This window comes from Lactuca virosa, chromosome 5 (genome assembly GCF_052849685.1).
Source record: "Lactuca virosa cultivar CGN04683 chromosome 5, Lactuca_virosa_CGN04683_v6, whole genome shotgun sequence".
NCBI lineage: Eukaryota > Viridiplantae > Streptophyta > Magnoliopsida > Asterales > Asteraceae > Lactuca > Lactuca virosa.
Window position 1 is genome coordinate 164,696,522 of NC_136430.1, and position 19,086 is coordinate 164,715,607.

The following is a 19,086-nucleotide window of genomic DNA, read 5'->3' on the forward strand; positions in this document are numbered from 1 at the left end:
ATTCAATTCCATTCCTTATAACTGACACTTCTTTATGATCGTTTGGTGTTGTATTCAAGTATCTTCTCATTATGTGATTTCCATCTTAAATCATTTAATAGATCCCCTATTCATCCAATTGCAGGTTATCGACACCTCCATCTTTTTAACATTCTCGTCAATTCGGCCCCATTTTATTAATCTCTATTTGAATTTTTTAACTTTTTGGATCTGTTTAGGGTTGTTCGTTGAACTCATTGAGGTGATGATGAAGAATTTCGAGCTTTTAACTTCATGCCCTGATATGTCTCTACCTTATCACATGTTTAAGAAATAGAACCTCAATTTACCAATTTCCTTGATGGTTTTCTCCATGCTTTAGTTATGGTTGACTACTTTTGTACTAAATGCATATATAATGAAAATCAAGTTTTTTTGTTCTTTTATCTGTTTAGCATCGAATCAATAAGAAAACATCGTTTTTTAATTCATCTTGAATAACCATTTAATAGTTATATGTAAAAGCTACGAATACTCAACAGTTAAGACCACATACCTTACTCAAACGTCCGCAAATGTCTTGAAGTAAACATTCATTTTTCCATTATTTTATGATTATCATAAAATAAAAAAGACATCTTCATGTGTTTAAATTGTTTAATCCGTCTCATAATATCGAGTAAGTTGTGTGTCAGTTTTGTCCTTTGACATTTTCAATAAGTCACGGACAATATCTAAATCGAGCAAACATAATTGTTTTTATATTTATTGGTTAGAGTTTCTTTATATTTAATATTGTGGGGAGTTTATATGTTTCAATTTAAAGGAACATAAATAAGTTGCTATTTTTTGAAATAAATAGTTATATTTCACAATATAGCCATAAAATAACAATGTATTTTGAAATTACATTTGTCAAATGTTGGATTATACTTGCGTAGACCCGTTTTCACGCATAGTCAGCTATATGTAGTTGTTTCCCGTGTCACAAGAGAAAAAATGTTTGAATGTACTCATACGTGACGAGGAAGGTCGTTAAATTAATAAAACAAAAAATATTGTTTACAAAGAGGTCCTTCAACGACTATATATATTTACCGATTTGAATATATTTTCTACACATTTCAATAATACAAATAATCTTGATTTTTTTATAATTATTCTGCAATATCTATATACATTTATATTTTTTTATGCGTTCCCCCGCGTTTAACACGAGTCAATTATAAGTAAATAAATTTTCTGCAATTGTGCTATGGAAGTTTAATACAAGGAAAAAAAATCTCTCACAATCTTTAATGTATATGATTCTAAGACTATATTAGGCCGGATGGAATGATGCGCGGGGAAGGCTGCGGGACTCTTCCCGCACGGTGGAACACCGCACCGTCGGAGCGGGGAACGGTGGGGGATTGGGTTGCCGCGTTCTCCCTCCTTCGATGATTGGTGCAAAAAAAAATTTCCTTTTTTTTTTAAGTATCCGTTAAAAAACGGTAAAAAACATTTTTTTACCAACGGTTATATGCATTTAAATGTAATTTTTTTTGTTTGTTTTTTTTACCCTTTAAAACATCTAAAAATACTCATACTCATTTACCTTCCATCAAACCTTCAAACAAACCCTCTACAACCTCTATTTTCTTCAAAAAAAAAAATGAATCCCGACAATCAAACCCCAACCTCCGATAGATGGAAAAAAACTCATGTTTCGAGTTTAAGCACCCCAACTCGAAAGATTTTTGCTATCGATTCATCATCCCAAGGAGTTTATCGTCCCCAACTCGATGCTCTCATTCAATCTCCACTATAATTTCAATACCAAAATGTTAGACAATATTACCCGGTCCAAGTTCCAAATGTTACTCCGCAAATGTTTTCAAACTTTGTTGTTTTTCCCGATCAACTTTCGCAAAATCAACCTCAAACCCAAACCCAACCCCAAACCCAAACCCAAACTCAAGCCCAAACCTAACAACAATTCCAACTTGTCGATGAGTTGGATGACTCGGAAGAAGAAGAGATGGTTCCCGAAACTCAACCCACCCCACCCCCACAACGACGCAAAGGAAAACAACAAGCGCGCAAGGGTGTCGCACAACCGGGAAGACAAAAGTCGACAGCATGGCTTCCACAAGAAGAGCTAGTTTTGGTAAAAGCTTGGGTTGACATTTCTGAGTATTCGAAGACGAGAACTGCACAACCGGGAGAGCATTTTTGGTTTCGCATTTTAGAATGGTTTTGAAAGGAGCTAGAAAAAGATGACGACTACCGTACGAAACACCAACTGAATTCGAAATTTCAAGAAATAGCAAAGGGGTATAAAAAATAAAGGGGTTGTACAACAACATAAAAACCCAACGAAAAAGCGGCCAATGCGACGAAGAAATACTTCAAGAAGCTTTGCAATTTTACCTTGAGGAAGTCGGAAAACCATTCAAATGGCACGATTGTTGGAAATTATTGGTTAGATGTCATAGGTGGAAAAAATACGGACAAAATTTTATTTTTGGAGTACAACAATCAAAGTGAACGAAAACGGGTTCTAGTGGTTACACAACTTCCTCTGATGCTCGGGTCGGTCTAGATTTAAATCAGGATGACGAACTCGAGCTAAAAGAAATTGTCCGACCGATGGGTAGGGACAAAGCAAAGAGGAAGGGAAAAAGGACTTCTTCGGGTGCATCAGATTTCATCATGGACGTTGACGAAATGCGGAACATAACAACATCGTTTGATCGATATAATCTTAATTTCTCTGAACGTTTGGCGTTCGACAGAGAAAAAGAAGAAGCAATGAAGAAGGAGCGTGCGGAGAGACAAGAAATGGAGGATATGAAGTTCTTGATGGAAATCACCGACCATCTCTCGGGACCGACTCTCGAGCTCGCGATGAAGAAGAGGGAAAAATTATGAAAAAATATTTTTCGTAGGTTGTTGTTGGTTTGTTTAATTTTTTGTTTGTGCTTTTTTTTAATTTTCTATTTTTTTAAATCTTAGGTTTATTGTAATTTTTATTTTAATTAATGAAATGCATTTTCTTTTTAATTAAATTTTTTGGTTGTTATTAATTTAAAAATTGTAAATCATAAAAATCAATTAATTTTATTTAAAAAAAAAGTAGTGAGGGAAGCTTCCCACCTAGGGCTGTAAACAAACCGAACGAACACGAACAAATGCTTATTCGTGTTAGTTCGTTTAAGTTAGCCAAACAATCGAACAAACACGAACGGATAAACGAAAGGAGTTTTCTTGTTCATGTTCGTTCGTTTATGTTCGTGAACATGCTAAACGAACATAAACGAACAAAGATAAACAAACACAATTGAACATATATGAACATAAACGAACTATAATATAGTAATGTAATAAAAAAACAATTGAAAATATATTAACATAAAAAAAAACTTAAACGAACGTAAACGAACAACATAAACGAACGTTCACGAAATTAAATGAACGAACGAGACCATTGTTCATGTTCGATCGTTTAACTAAACGAACGAGAATTTGTGTTCATGTTCGTTCATTTATTAAATAAACGAACATAAACGAACTTCCCGTCGAACAGTTCACGAACGGTTCGCCGAACGTTCAGTTCGTTTACAGCCCTATAATCCCATGGGTTTAGGTGAGGGAAAAAAAAGTGAGGGAAATGGTGATGTGGCCCACAAAAAGTGAGGGGAGTTTACCACCCACACCCTCCGGTCTTATAATTATAGTAATCGATCTTTAAATCTTTAATATAATTAAATAAGACAAAACTTCAAAAATGGTCCCTGTGGTTTCCGAAAATCTGAAGTTTGGTCCCTAATTTACAAAAACCTCACAGACCGTCCCTGTGGTTTCAAAACTTTTAACATTTGGTCCTTCCGACTCACTCCGTTAGCGTTTCACCGTTAACTCATTTTTCAATATTATATTGCTGGGGTAATTTCGTCATTTCAGTTGTAACCTTCTCTCTTTAATATGAAATGATTACCTATTGTTTGCACGTCAACTCACTACCCGTCCCTCTCCCAAGAAGATAATCAGTTACATTTGTAATCATCGGGTTCATTCCTATCGTAGAAGCAAGAACATAAATTGGGATTTAGGGTTTAAGCTGAAGGAATTGCAATGGTGCTATCAATATGGTGTTTTTGAGAAAAATTTGCAACCGTGCAGGACTTAGGAAAAAGATACGGTACGATACTACAACAAAACTTGTTTTTTCTTGGTCGATTGTGTTCACGTAGAGAAATCATTGACTTTACTCTTTCTTTTTTTGTGTTTGCAGAAGGATATGACAATTATTTCACGTTGAAGATACACTACAGTGGTGTCTTCACCAAAGCACCTAGAAGGAAATACGTTGATGGTGTTGTAGCATATGTAGATGATGTTGACACTGATTTATTTTCAGCTCATGAGCTTGATGACATGGTATGGGAACTAGGGTACAAAATTGGGCAAACCCTTTACTACCATTTTTGTATCCCTGAATACCCTTTAGACTATGGCTTAATGCCTTTAGGTAATGATCAAGATGTACTTAAAATGGTATCATATGTCCCTAAAAACAGATTTATAAGGGTGTATATTGAAACTGGTCAGACAAGGGTAGCTAGTTATTACAAGTCTCCTTCTAAAGTTATTATTGAAGAGTTGGAGCCTGATAGTGTGTCACCTGAAATGAATAGAAAGAAACCTTGTAGGAGAGAAGCAGGATCATGTAATAGAAAGCTTGATCTAAGCAAGTCTATGAACCCTGATTATGAGCAATCACAAGTATTAGATGTTAATGAAGGGCATGATTACTCAAAGAGTATTCTGTCATTTATAAGGTCACAAGCTAGCAAACAAAGTCATGTCATTCAAGAGGAAGTGGTCAATCATGAAATTGAAACTCAAGAAGAAGTGATCACTAGTGCATTTGAAACTGAAGAACCAGTGGGAACTTACCATGTACAGGAACCAAGCTGTCAAGCTGATGATGTAGCTAATACTGCAACAGTTGATGACTTTGAACCATTTGTAGAGGATTATTCACTTTATGCTGATTATGATGTTGAGTTTAATGTTCAGACTTCATGTGAACAACAACCAGAAGTGGATTATCTAGAGGGTATGGTGAGTGATGATAGTGGAGAGGCTTTCTATCCTGAGAGTGGCCATGGTTCTGAGGGTAGTGGAGATGATTCTGATGACAGTGAATACAATGTGGATGAGTCTAACATACAATTTGATGTAGATGTAGACATGAGTGAATTCCATAATGCTGTTGATGTAGATGAACATGGAATCTTAAACAATCATTCAAAAGATGAAGGAAATGACATGGTTGATGATGAGTTGAAAGTTATTGCGACCGATGATTATCAATTTGCAGGACTTCATGAAGATGATAGGAAGAGACTACTAAAAGAGTTGAGTAAGTCAAGTACATGCTCACATGGAGAGGTTCATGTAAAACCATTTCAGATTGGCCAGGTCTTCAAAACCAAGCGTGATGTTAAAAACTACATGAACTCACATGTTGTAGCAACAAGGAGGTCTTTATACCTAGCAAAAAATGACACAATATAGATTAGGGTGAAATGTAAAGGTGTTGTAAGTAAGCCATCTAAAGCAGTTGATGGTGGTGGGCCCTCAACTAGAAGTAGGGCAAAGTGCAAGGGTAAAGATGTAATTGTCAATAAAGGTACATGTCCATGGGCAGTCCAAATATCGAGGGCTAATGAAAAGCAGGATTGGTTGGTGAAAACAGTACAAGATAAGCATAAATGTTTGCAAACACGGGCGGTTAAAGCTTGCACTTCCAGATACGTAGCAAACTTAATTGCTCAACAAATCCAGAGTAACCCTAGAATTCCAGTGAAAGCTTTACACAAAAAGTTGTGCAAGAAACTAGAGCTAGGAATGTCATTGCAAAAGGTTGCTAGGGCAAAGACAATGGTTGAACGTATCATTAGTGGGGACTACCAAGTACAATATGGATTTTTGAGGGATTATGTGTTGGAGCTACTAAACACTAATCCTGGTACAACAGTTCAGATTGATATGTGTCCAGAAACCTCCCTGTCTATTAACACGATAAGTTTTAGAAGAATATATGTCTGTCTGGGTGCATTGAAGTTGGGATTTAAAGCTGGGTTAAGAGATTTTCTAGGTTTGGATGGTACTTTCATGAAGGGCCCTTACCCTGGGTAAGTGTTAACTGTTGTAGGGTTGGACTCAAACAATGAAATATACCATGTAGCATATGCAGTGGTAGAGACAGAATCAACAAGTAGTTGGACCTGGTTCTTGGAACTGTTAGGAGAAGATTTGGATCTGGGAGCAAATTCAAACTTTACATTCATTTCTGATAGACAAAAGGTATGTATCACCTAACTTTTTTTCTTAGTACTATTTCTAGATACATTTGGGTAACTGATGTTGCATACATTGACTTTTGTTTAGGGAATAATACCAGCAATTGAGAAGGTATCCCCTAGTGCATAACACAGGTTCTGTTTGAGGCATATCCAGGAAAACATGATGAAACAGTGGAAAGGAAAAGACTTAAGTGACCAACTTTGGGAGTGTGGTAGAGCAACAACAGTCAATCATTTTAACAGAGCAATGGATGAGTTGAAGAAGATCAATGAAGAGGCTCATGCTTGGGTGTGTAAGATCCCAATAAACACTTGGGCTAAATCTCACTTTAGTGGTATGTTTGTAGAAATTTATTGATAAATGTTAATCTTCCCTGTTGTGTGTTTACTATATGTGTAATTGTCTTCTCTTAATATCTATTATTCAGGAAGGGCACACACTGATTGTCTGTTGAATAACCTGTGTGAGGTATTCAATTCTAAGTTAGGTGAAGGTATGGATAAACCTATTATCACTTGCTTAGAGTATATTAGAGAGTATCTCATGAAGAGGTTATGTGTGGTGAAAAAGAAAATAGATAAGTGTGAAGGACTTCTAACCCCCACTGCAACTATAGTGTTTGAAAAGATTAAGACTGATGCAGCTAAGTATGTGGCTAAATACAATGGGGCAGGAAAGTACCAAGTGGCAAGCACATGGCAAGATCAGTATGTGGTAAACTTCAATGACCAAATTTGCAGTTGTAGGTTTTGGGAGATTACAAGTTTCCCATGTAGACATGCTGTTTGTGCTATATGGGACAAAATTGAAAATGGTGAAAATGCCCCACATGTTGATGAATGGGTCCATCCTTGCTATAGGCTATCAACATGGAACGCCATGTATTTCAACAAAATTGATCCATTGAATGGACGTTCAATGTGGCCTAAAAGTGACTGCCCATTCACTTTACTTCCATCAAAACATAAAACACAGGCTTGTATTTCAAGTAGACCAAATATATAGTATACATGTGAACATGGAATGAATTCAATTTTAAATATAATATATCAATATGTGTAGGTTGGGAGGCCTAAGAAGAAGAGAAGGAGGGATGTTGATGAGCCAAACAGCCAAGCTAGTAGATTGAGCAGGAAATATCTGGCAGTCACTTGTTCAAAGTGTCATAACAAAGGGCACAATTCCAGAACATGTAAACGGCAGGGAGGCAGTGGTGAAGTTGGAGGGGGCTGAAAACTATTTTTAGTAGTTATTAGGATGCTTGTGTTGTAGGTCTTTTGAAACTTAAGTCATGTGTACTTGTTTGAAGATGTGTTAAGAACTTGAAAACTTTGCATGTAATGCTTGTGTTGTAGGTCTTTTGAAGTTAATTCATGCTTGTGTTGTAGGTCTTTATTTGTTTTGAAACTTAGTATGATGGTTGTGTTAAGAACTTTAAAACTTTGCATGTAATGGTGTGTATGCACATTTTGGTAATGAATTAATCTGTTTTGTGTACTACCCTTCACAGATCAATTAATAACATTGTACATTTCAATTGTAAATGAAAACCATCTTAAAGATGCATTTACAATACACTTAACAATTGCACTTCAAAAACATTCAAGAAATTGAACAATCAACTATAAGAAACTACATTCAATTACCATTACCATTACCACTCCATTACACATTAATACGATACATAAACCAAATACAACAACATCAATTCCAAAACCCCCTACATAAACTGAAAGCAAAAAAACCCCTATTTGATTAAAATCAAAAAAACCCCTGCAACGGTTACAAACCAAAAACCAAAACTCCATTACCATCCAAACTTTCACAAGATACTTAGAGATTAAAATAAAACCAAAAAAAGAACACCCATGAACAAAACAACATCAACCGGTAATTACACAATTCTGCACTCACAATGGCAATCCTCTCTTCCAATCGGTTCATTGATCTTATCAAACCTGGAATCACCACCAATGCCCTAGCACAAATAGGAGGATCAGACCATCGAAGGAACCCACATCTTGTACAGTTCCAAAATTGTCTTCCAGGGTTACCATCCGTCCATGAAGTGATCTTCATTGCTTCATTCCCACATCTGCAAGTCACCATCTTTGAATCAGAAGCGATTGGGTGTGGTAAAGGGTGCAACGGTCGAGCAACAGTGGAAGAGAGAAGAAAGATGATGATCGTAGATAAAGGTAAAGGGTTTGCCCAAAAATCGGACATGCAATTTCTTTTAAAGAGAGAAGGTTACAACTGAAATGATGAAATTACCCCTGCAATATAATATTGAAAAATGAGTTAACGGTGAAATGCTAACGGAGTGAGCCGGAAGGACCAAATGTTAAAAGTTTTGAAACAACAGAGATGATCCGTGAGGTTTTTGTAAATTAGGGACCAAACTTCAGATTTTCAGAAACCACGGGGACCATTTTTGAACTTTTGTCATTAAATAAAATCTAATGACTTCCTGATTTAAGTTCTGTGGAGATATGCACGAAAGTTAATTCCGTGAAAGATATACACGAAAAGGGAAGAAGGGCTTAAATTAAAGCCAACAAGCACAAGAGAGAGAAAGAGAAGACCCAATATCTAGCCCCCATCTCTCTTTTTCTCACTCCTACTCTGCTCCTCGATTCCAAGGGATCCTCAGGTCAGCCAATTGCTTTTCAAATCTCAATCTGTAATTCTGTATGTGTTTGATTCAGGAATTATATGCGAAAACATCACGCAAATCTTCTTTAATTGGTTGTGTGATCAGACTGCCCAGATCGTATTTTATTGAAACCCCTTTTGTAATTACTTACGACTTCGATTGCGACCGCTTCTGCTCTGAAGCCCTCGTCGTTTTGTTGATGAGATGTTTTGAAGTTGAAATTTTTGGGGATTTCGAGCTGGAGCTGTGGTTAGGTTAGGCTTGTTCTTGGATTTGGTTTTCCTAGGTTTTTAGGGTTTATGCAAGGTTCTCCATTATGGATTGGGGTTCATATTAGTATATTAGGTCATTTATCGATCCTTTGTAGGAATGTCGGCGTAGTTGTTATAATTTGGCAATGCAATTAGAGTACTCTTTCGTTTACCGCTGTCTTATGATAGCTTGAAGTTCTATGGGTTTATGTTTGTTTTGGGTTGAAATTCAACTATCACAGGCTTTAGTTTCCAAAGATTTTGTTTTTGTTTGAATCCGATGTTTGAATTTCTTGATGTAGGGTATTGTATGGACATGTATTATCGAACTCTCTTTTATTTGATGAAAATTACAACAATTTCCATTATGAGATTTCAGATCTTAGTTACATTGTTCCCTTGTTTGACAAACTTTCTATAGCCAATTTTTTTTTTTCATTTAAAAACATTTGTTGTATTGATTTTGGTCCAAACTGTTCGTATTAATTTGAAACAAAGAGCTGTTTAGATGCTTAAATACTAGTCATATTATCAACTGCTCTAATTTTCATGGGATGAATTGCAATATTGTTCCAATAAACTAAACAGGTTTAAGGTTTTCAATTTGGATACTTTGTGTCCCTTGTTATGTGTCTTTGACCATTCTATTTTTGGTGAATAAAGCTTTGCCCCTCACTAACAACAACGAATGCCTTGATTCCTTTTTCAGAGCTATAATCTAATTCAACATTGTAATCAAAATGAACGAAAGAAAGACAATAGACTTAGAGCAAGGATGGGACTTCATGCAGAAAGGAATAACAAAGTTGAAGAATATTCTAGAAGGTCTTCCCGAGCCACAATTCAGCTCAGAGGATTACATGATGCTCTACACGTATATTTTCTTTTACTATGCTACCCTTGTGATTGGTCATTTGCTCTATTAAGTTACATATTCTTGAGTAATTTTTTAAACTTTATGTTTCAGAACAATCTACAACATGTGTACACAGAAGCCACCACATGATTACTCCCAACAGTTGTATGACAAATATCGTGAGTCTTTTGAAGAGTACATTACTTCAACTGTAAGTGAACTCATATCCTTCTTCCTATGCATAAAATTCATCACGGATCTTTACAAGCTATTTTAGACAACTTATAGCTTCATTATGATGGTTTGGATGGTGGGTGATGGTCAAAAGTGACTTTTTCCACCTAGAAAGTATGGCTCAAACATTATTGATAAGGGGACTTCTAAAGAACATGAAAGCTATTATTAGGTGATGATGACACAAACTTTAGATAGCTATTGTCTGTAAGTAGTTGGAGTAGACACTGTGACATGGTCTTATTCAGAAGTGGCATACACAATTTTCAATTTTCATGACCTAATTTGTGATAGCTAGTTCTTGATAAATTGGTTGATATATTTTCTTTATTGAGGAGTTTACTGTCTTTTATACACATGGAGAGTGTCTGTCTCAAGGCAATTAGAAAAGCTTTTCTACATTCACCAAAAACTGCAGATACTTGATACAAATCATAGAAACTATTTCTTTTGTAGTTTTCATGAAAAATTAATGATTATTTGATAGTGGTCTGCTAATGTGCACCATCTATGACACCGAGTCAGACTTAAATCTGCAAATTGAAGTTCACCAAACTTTTTTCTTTTCATTCTCTGTGCATTTCTTGTTTCTAGGAAAACTTACTTCAAACAAATGAACAATACTATATGAGATTAAGCTATATACCATTTTCATGTAAATTGTTATAAAATAATGCTACTATATGTTTTCTTACATTGAGTCATAATTTTCCCACATGATTAGTGGTTCAACAAGTAAATTGTGAGATGAAGAACCTTTGATAACTCCAATCATAGTGCCCTTATGTTCCAAACTTCCAATACTTCCTAGTAGGGTCACTTTTTTCTTTTTACATATTTTCATTTATAAATGCTAAGATTCTAAGTTGTGCAATATATATTTTTAAATGCAGGTCTTACCTTCTTTAAGAGAGAAGCATGATGAGTTCATGCTGAGAGAGCTTGTTAGAAGGTGGTCAAATCATAAAGTCATGGTGCGGTGGCTTTCTAGATTCTTCCATTATCTTGACCGATATTTCATTGCCCGAAGATCTCTTCCGCCACTAAATGAAGTTGGACTTGCCTGTTTTCGTGATCTGGTATTTTATTATTTTTTATTTTTATTAAAAATAATTAATCTTGTGGTTTCAACTTTCTTTGATATTTCTTTCACATTCATGTAATTGGCAAAAGCTTTCACGTAGAGAACAAGATATTCTATCCATTTATCAATGGGATAAATGCAAGAATAGCAGTATACTTTCATACATTTGTTTGTTATAATTGTTATACTTTCATTTCTTTACAGCTTTGTACATTTTTTTATTAAGGCGTTGGACTCTGAAAATTCTACCCAATTATAGCATTGTGCTTTCATTTTTTTTCTTCTTATTAGGACTTTATATAAAAAAATATATAGGTGATAATTGCTTTGTATTTTGATGACAATGACATTGCTATAATTGGGTTGATATTTTAAAGTACAGTAGTGTAATTGGGAGAAATGAAAGGATGATGCTATTATAAACAAAGTGTTTTCTTTACTTATTAATACATAAAAGTTTCATCAAGACCTTAATTGGTGGGATTTACAATGTTAGTAATGCTTAGTAGACTTTTAATGTTTGAATAAATAGTATTAGAAGAATTGTCGGTCTTCAAGAATTTAGAATTTCATTTATAGAAGCATAATGTCTTCGTGCACAAGTTAAGATATTTGCATCATTTCAGTATCTAATTCGACTTAAAATTGTTTTTCTTTGTCTTTATTCCTTGTTATTTTTTTTTTCTATAAATATAATGTTGCTAAATTTGTAAGGTCTATTTGTTTCATTTTGTACCAATAAAAACCGAAACCAAAGTTATAAGTGTATTCCTTTTCCCTGTACTGAAATTTTCAAAGTACTTTTGCTATTGCAGGAAGAAAGTTGACAATTTATTCTTTGTGAATTTATAAGTATTTTCATTATTTGAAAACTTATTCTATGCACATCATAACGATAACAATGCCTCCAAATTTATTTCAGTGTGTATAATGAAAATAATAATAAAGTAAAGAAATGATATCTGGAAATTTATGGGCACCATGTTTTGATTAAGTGTTGGATCTGCTTGATAGGTATACCAAGAGGTGAATGGGAAAGTGAGAGATGCTGTAATATCTTTGGTATGATTTCATCCCTTTTTTTTTAATAAAAAAACTTGATTTGTTCCACTTTTCTTTTAAGATGCCCCCTTATGATTTTTAACCAGATTGATCAAGAGCGTGAAGGGGAGCAGATTGATCGAGCTTTACTGAAGAATGTTTTAGATATATTTGTTGAGATAGGAATGGGACAAATGGAGTACTATGAGAATGATTTTGAAGCATCCATGCTTAATGATACAGCAGCATATTATTCACGCAAGGCTTCCAACTGGATTCTAGAAGATTCTTGTCCAGATTATATGCTCAAAGTATACATCTAATACCCTTTTAGATCTTGAAAGTAAACTTATATTTTATGAAATGCAATAATCTTTTTGGGAATTTCAGGCAGAGGAGTGCTTAAAAAGAGAAAAGGACAGAGTGTCTCATTATCTTCATTCCAGCAGTGAGCCAAAGCTTCTTGAGGTTTGTTTTATCATTTTTTTTTTTAAATTTTGGGGAAGGAAGTAATTTATTACTCAAATATAGGACCATGATTTGATCTTGTTCTTGTTCTGATTATCAGTCTTTCTATAGTTTCTTCATTATTCTTTTTTCGGGAATCTTTTCTAGGTAGTTTTTGGTAATGGAATGCAATAGCCCATTCCATTGAATTGAAAATATGTTTTTTTTTTGTTCTTATGGAATGGAATTAGATGAAACATTCTTGAAAGAATGTGATTCCTTTCATTTTGTTAATTTTCATTCCTCAGCAAATGAGTGTATTTTTCATTCCATCATGGAATGGAATGAAAAATTCCGATATAACTTATATACCACATTTTCATATATGCAATTTTAATGACAAATCTTTTGTTTTTCAATTCATGATTTCAGTTAAATGGCGTATTATTCTTTTTAAAACTCTAGAAAATGTAACTTTTTATTATGCTCTTATTTGGGGTTCTAATTATCTTTTATTATGTTTACTGATTTATAAGCCAATGTAAAAACTATACATTGTAATTGTATTTACATGTAATATAAAAAAATCATACAAATTTCATTCGTCATTCCATTATATATGATTAACTGTTGTGTCAATCTCCTATTTGTTTTATGTAGAAAGTTCAAAATGAGTTATTGTCTGTTTATGCAACTCAATTGCTTGAGAAAGAGCACTCAGGTTGTCATGCATTGCTCAGGGATGACAAGGTATGCACTTATCAGTGAATTCTTGTTTAAGAATCTTTAATAAAATGCAAGAAAGAGCAACACGTTTCCATTGATTTTTTTATTGTAACTATCCTATTTCCATGTCTTCCTATTACATCAGTGTACTTTGAAAAGTTTACCCAATTATAGCAATGTCAATCAATACAAAGCAAATTTCGCTGCTATAAAATAATGGATAGATGTTTTAAAGTATAATGTTATAACAGAATGAAATGAAAGTAGGATGTTTTACTACACATATGAATGAAAGTACACTGCTTTTTCTTGCTTTTAGCTCTATTTAGAATCGTTTTAGTTATGACTATATACTTACATCTCTCATCTTTCTTTTTTCACTGATTTAGGTTGATGATTTATCAAGAATGTACAGACTCTTTTCAAAGATACCAAAAGGATTGGATCCTGTTTCTAGTATGTTTAAGCAGGTTTGTACTATAGAAACGAACCTCATTTTTTAAGTAGGAGCCCATTATGCATTGGCTTTATATATATTCTCTCTGTCTCTTTGTTTTTTTTTTTAAAAAAAAATCTTGTGTCATGTGTTCCTATCTTCTACAGCATGTCACTGCTGAAGGCACAACATTGGTTAAACAAGCAGAAGATGCAGCAAGTACCAAGAAGGTTTGTACATACTATATACTAATGTTGATTCACAATCATGTTTCTTTTTTGTCCCCTAGATAAATGATGTTTGAAAAATATTGGAGAAAATGACTGCAAACTTGGGTAAATGGAAGGAAAAAAATAAATGAGGGCATATTTGTAAACAATCGGGACTTAATGGGAAAAATCTTTGTTAAGTCATTTTTTTTGGTTTAAGTAAAAAAAACACTCATATATAGGCATAGCTTATCAGATATTTGGATTAAGTCTTGCACCCATTAAGCCCATTAATTGAAAAAGAAACAATTTAGAAGCAGTCAAGCAGATGAAGTATATAGCGGGTTTTTTGTTTTAGGGTAAATGCAAGAAGTAGCAACTTACTTTGATTTATTTGTTTATTGCATCATCTTACTTTCATATCTTCCTTCTGCAGCACTGTACTTAGAAAAACCTACCCTGTTATAGTAGTGTCATCCAAATACAAAGGAGTTTTTATAAGGAAAAACCAGAAAGTACAGTGGTTTAATTGGGTAGATTTAAGTACAATCTTTTAACAAGAAAACAATTGAAATTGAAAGTATAAATATGTAATAGAAAAGGAAAGGAAGATGCTACAGTAAACAAATAAAGGAAACTTCATTTCATTGCTATTAGCCTTTTTTTTTTTTTTTTTTTTAATTAAAGCCGTGATGATGAATAACTTTGAACTTATTGTTTTTTGCAGGCTGAAAAGAGAGATGTGGTTGGGTTGCAGGAACAGGTAAATCACAAGAACATTAAATTTGCAGAAATTAGTAATTTATTTATTTATATATCTTTTTACTTTCCTCCCTCCAGGTTTTTGTTAGAAAAGTTATTGAGCTCCATGACAAGTACCTGGCATATGTAAATGACTGTTTCATGAACCATACTCTTTTCCACAAGGTTGGTATAGTAATTTCATCAATAAACCATTCCTGTAATTCAAAATTATTTGGTCTTACTTTTGAATGAATTATCACCCTCTAGGCTCTTAAAGAGGCATTTGAAATATTCTGCAACAAGGGTGTTGCTGGAAGTTCAAGTGCAGAGTTACTTGCTACATTTTGTGATAATATTCTTAAAAAAGGTGGAAGTGAGAAATTGAGCGATGAAGCCATTGAGGACACCCTTGAGAAGGTATGTTAAAACTTTTGTTTGCGCAAAAGACGTAAATGCCCTCATCATCAAAACTCTCCTGTCCTCCTGTGTAGCAGAAGTGATATGAGTTTTTGAACTAATTTGCAGGTAGTAAAGTTGCTTGCCTACATCAGTGATAAAGATCTATTTGCTGAATTTTACAGGTAAACTTTTTTGTGATTCCTTGTCTAATGAGGTCAAATTTGTAATAGCAACATAGTTTTGTTAGCATTCTTCATTATAGCATATCCCATTTTCATTTCTTCCTATCACAACATTGCAGTTTGAGAAAACTACTAAACTATAACAATACCATGTAAATACAAAACGAATTTCACTGCTATAAGTTGGTAGATTGTTCAAAGAAAGTATAATATCTGACATGACATTGACATTGTACTCTGGTTGGTTGTAGGAAAAAACTTGCTAGGAGGCTTTTGTTTGACAAGAGTGCAAATGATGAGCATGAGAGAAGTATTCTGACAAAGCTGAAGCAACAATGTGGTGGTCAGTTCACATCAAAGATGGAAGGGATGGTAAGTATGCAAAAGCAAAACTAACTTTTTTTTTTTTTTTATGAAAATTAATGTTTTGTATCTGTTTTTCATTCAGGTTACAGATTTGACATTGGCAAAGGAAAACCAATCCCATTTTGAAGAGTATTTGAACAATAATCCCAATGTCAGCCCTGGAATTGACTTGACTGTCACTGTGTTGACTACCGGCTTCTGGCCCAGCTACAAATCTTTTGACCTAAATCTCCCTGCAGAAATGGTATTTTTATTACTTCTGTTTCTGTAAATAAGTAAATTCTATAATTTTTGTAGAATAGTGTCAAAACTATAGTTTGTTTATCAATTCCATTCTTTCTTTTTTTACCAGAAGACTACAATACAATATCCGCTTATATGTATTGAAATAAAAAAAATCAGCTACAATAAAGAAAAATAATACACCTAGCAGATTGCAATTCCTTGATATTCCAATTCTTTCACTTGATGTTGTTAATTGTTATCACTTGTGTTGTGGTGTAGGTTAAATGCGTTGAAGTTTTCAGAGAATTTTATCAAACAAAAACAAAGCACAGGAAGCTTACATGGATATATTCATTGGGTACCTGCAATATAAACGGGAAATTTGAACCCAAAACAATGGAGCTCATAGTCACAACCTACCAGGTTTCTTCTTTGACTTGTGTTTTTATTAGTTTATAAAATCTTGGTAGCTAGCTGTTTATGTGTAAGTGTAAGTGTAAGGTTTTGACTTTTTGCATTGAATGGTCAATGCAATGCAGGCATCTGCTTTATTACTGTTCAACTTATCGGATCGATTGAGTTATCAAGAAATCATGACTCAGTTGAACTTGTCAGATGATGATGTTGTTAGGCTGCTGCATTCTTTGTCATGTGCAAAATACAAAATTCTTTTAAAGGAGCCTAATACCAAAACAATCTCTCCGACTGATTACTTCGAATTCAACTCAAAGTTTACAGATAAAATGAGGAGGATCAAGGTATTTGTTTGAATGCTCTTATAATTCTTTATACAAGAAATAACAATGCACTTTCAGTTGTTCCTTTTGCAACATTCTACTTTCTTTTTGTATTTGGGGCAGTTTCTGTTTCAAAGTAATAAATGAAAGTAGAATATGTTGGTAATTCCTAAATATAATATGCACAGATTCCTCTACCTCCTGTGGATGAGAAGAAAAAGGTGATTGAGGATGTTGACAAAGACAGAAGGTATGCCATTGATGCTTCCATTGTAAGGATAATGAAGAGCAGAAAGGTGCTTGGATACCAGCAGTTGGTTATGGAGTGTGTTGAACAGTTGGGACGCATGTTTAAGGTATCAAAATGTTTTTCTTTTATTATTATTATTTTTTTAAAAATATCAACATGCTTGCATATATTTTTATTATCATATGACGCAATGTAACAAATAAAGTAATACATTGGTAGCACAGTGAAGTGCTATTATGGGTAAACAAATATAAGGGCAGGGGGTCAGGTCAACTTATGCTTATTTGTAAAAGTGGTTATTAACTTGTGTGCAGCCTGATGTAAAAGCAATCAAGAAGCGGATTGAAGATCTGATAACTCGTGATTATCTTGAAAGAGACAAAGAGAACCCTAACTTGTTCCGATACTTGGCATGATGATTATTAAAAGCCCAAGCATGAAGTCCTAGTAGTGTGATATGCTGGTGCTTTCAGTGCCTGTTTTGGATTAATGCTTGAATGATGCCATCTCTCTCTCTCTCTCTCTCTCTCTCTCTCTCTCTCTCTCTCTCTCTCTCTCTCTCTCCTTAAAAGCCAATATGATCTATTTTCATATCTAGTTTTATCTTGTGGATATTGTAATATTCTGAATTCTGGTTTTGTTTTAGTTCACAGATTAGACAAATTCTGTTTCGATTGCGTATTCGGTTTACATGACTGGTTTGATGCATGTTTTATTGTGTGTTTGAGAAAAAAAAAGGGGGGAATGATTTACAAACATATTTACAACTAGTTAATAGTCTAAGTTGTCACTCAAAAGCTATTCTTGATTTATTTTCACGACTAACTATTCAAAACCATGACATCATCAAAACATAGCAATCTGCTGAATCAATGAAACCAGTGGAGATCTTCCTTCCCCCTTGACAATTACCCAAAACTTTGTTGCCAATAGTGTTGAACATAGCAATCTACTTTTTATGTAAGTGGTACATAAGACAAACATGATTCATTCTTCTCATTCATCACATGGTTTAGTTATACTATCAATCACCGTACTTACTAATCACTATCAATCACCATATTTACAAGTTGGGGCTATTCCACTTGGCTAACAAAGCGTTTAACAAAAGGTTTCTAACAATGAGGATCTTGGTTCAGTATACTAACTGGTTGATGTGAAAAAAAAAACATAATGAATTCAATTTTTCTATTAATTTCTCATCCTTAAATGACTTTCTAGGTCAATTTCACAACCTCTATGATTGGATTCATTGTAGTGAATATATATATATATATATATATATATATATATATAACACAACAAACACAACACCCCCCCCCCCCCTTTTCTTGGTATCAGAGAGCATAGATAACCTGAAAAATAAAAGATTAAATTATTTAGAATTAGAACTTACAACTTATATAAAAAGATCATTAGTCCTTACTGATAAAAATAAAATTAAGTGTAGATTTGATAAAGATCATCAACATAATTTTAATTCTGCAGATCAATGTTTAAATACAATTATAGATCTACTTATTAATATAACAAATAATCTAGAAAATAAAATTGAAAAAAATTCAAAATACTTTAGTTTTACTTTATAAAGAAGTCAATACTTTAGATAAAAAAAATTCGATTATATTAAAGATCAAAATAAAACTATATTAGATAAAACAATTCCATATAAAATCGAAGATAATTTTTTTTAAAGAAACTATAAATAGTTTAGTAGAAAAAATAGAAAGAATCAAGTGAGATAAAAGACGATATTAAAATATTAACAGAACAAATACAATCTTTGTCACTAAAACCAACAAGATTTGAAAAAATAACAAGAAAAACTATTAAAATAGAAAAAACACAACCTTTTAGTTTTGATATTACAATAAAAGATTAATGGTAGAATCATCTCGTAAAAGTTT

At 33.6% G+C, this 19,086-nt stretch overlaps 1 protein-coding gene across 2 annotated transcripts; it reads left to right on the top strand.

The window, feature by feature from the left end:
* The first annotated feature begins 8,833 nt into the window (after positions 1–8,833).
* On the top strand, positions 8,834–17,851 carry LOC145117703 (cullin-1). Of its 2 annotated transcripts, none has more exons than XM_079054010.1 (20): positions 8,834–8,989; positions 9,953–10,117; positions 10,211–10,310; positions 11,227–11,412; positions 12,432–12,479; positions 12,566–12,769; positions 12,849–12,926; positions 13,566–13,655; positions 14,021–14,101; positions 14,235–14,297; positions 15,004–15,039; positions 15,117–15,203; positions 15,288–15,437; positions 15,546–15,601; positions 15,853–15,973; positions 16,050–16,211; positions 16,472–16,615; positions 16,732–16,950; positions 17,118–17,285; positions 17,494–17,851. In XM_079054010.1, exons 2-20 carry the CDS (start codon positions 9,984–9,986, stop codon positions 17,593–17,595), a joined length of 2,229 nt encoding a protein of 742 aa, XP_078910136.1. In that variant the 5' UTR covers positions 8,834–8,989; positions 9,953–9,983; the 3' UTR covers positions 17,596–17,851. The 2 variants fall into 2 exon arrangements, with proteins under 2 accessions (XP_078910136.1, XP_078910137.1); XM_079054011.1 differs by lacking the exon at positions 8,834–8,989 and adding an exon at positions 9,142–9,246.
* The last annotated feature ends 1,235 nt before the right edge of the window (positions 17,852–19,086 follow it).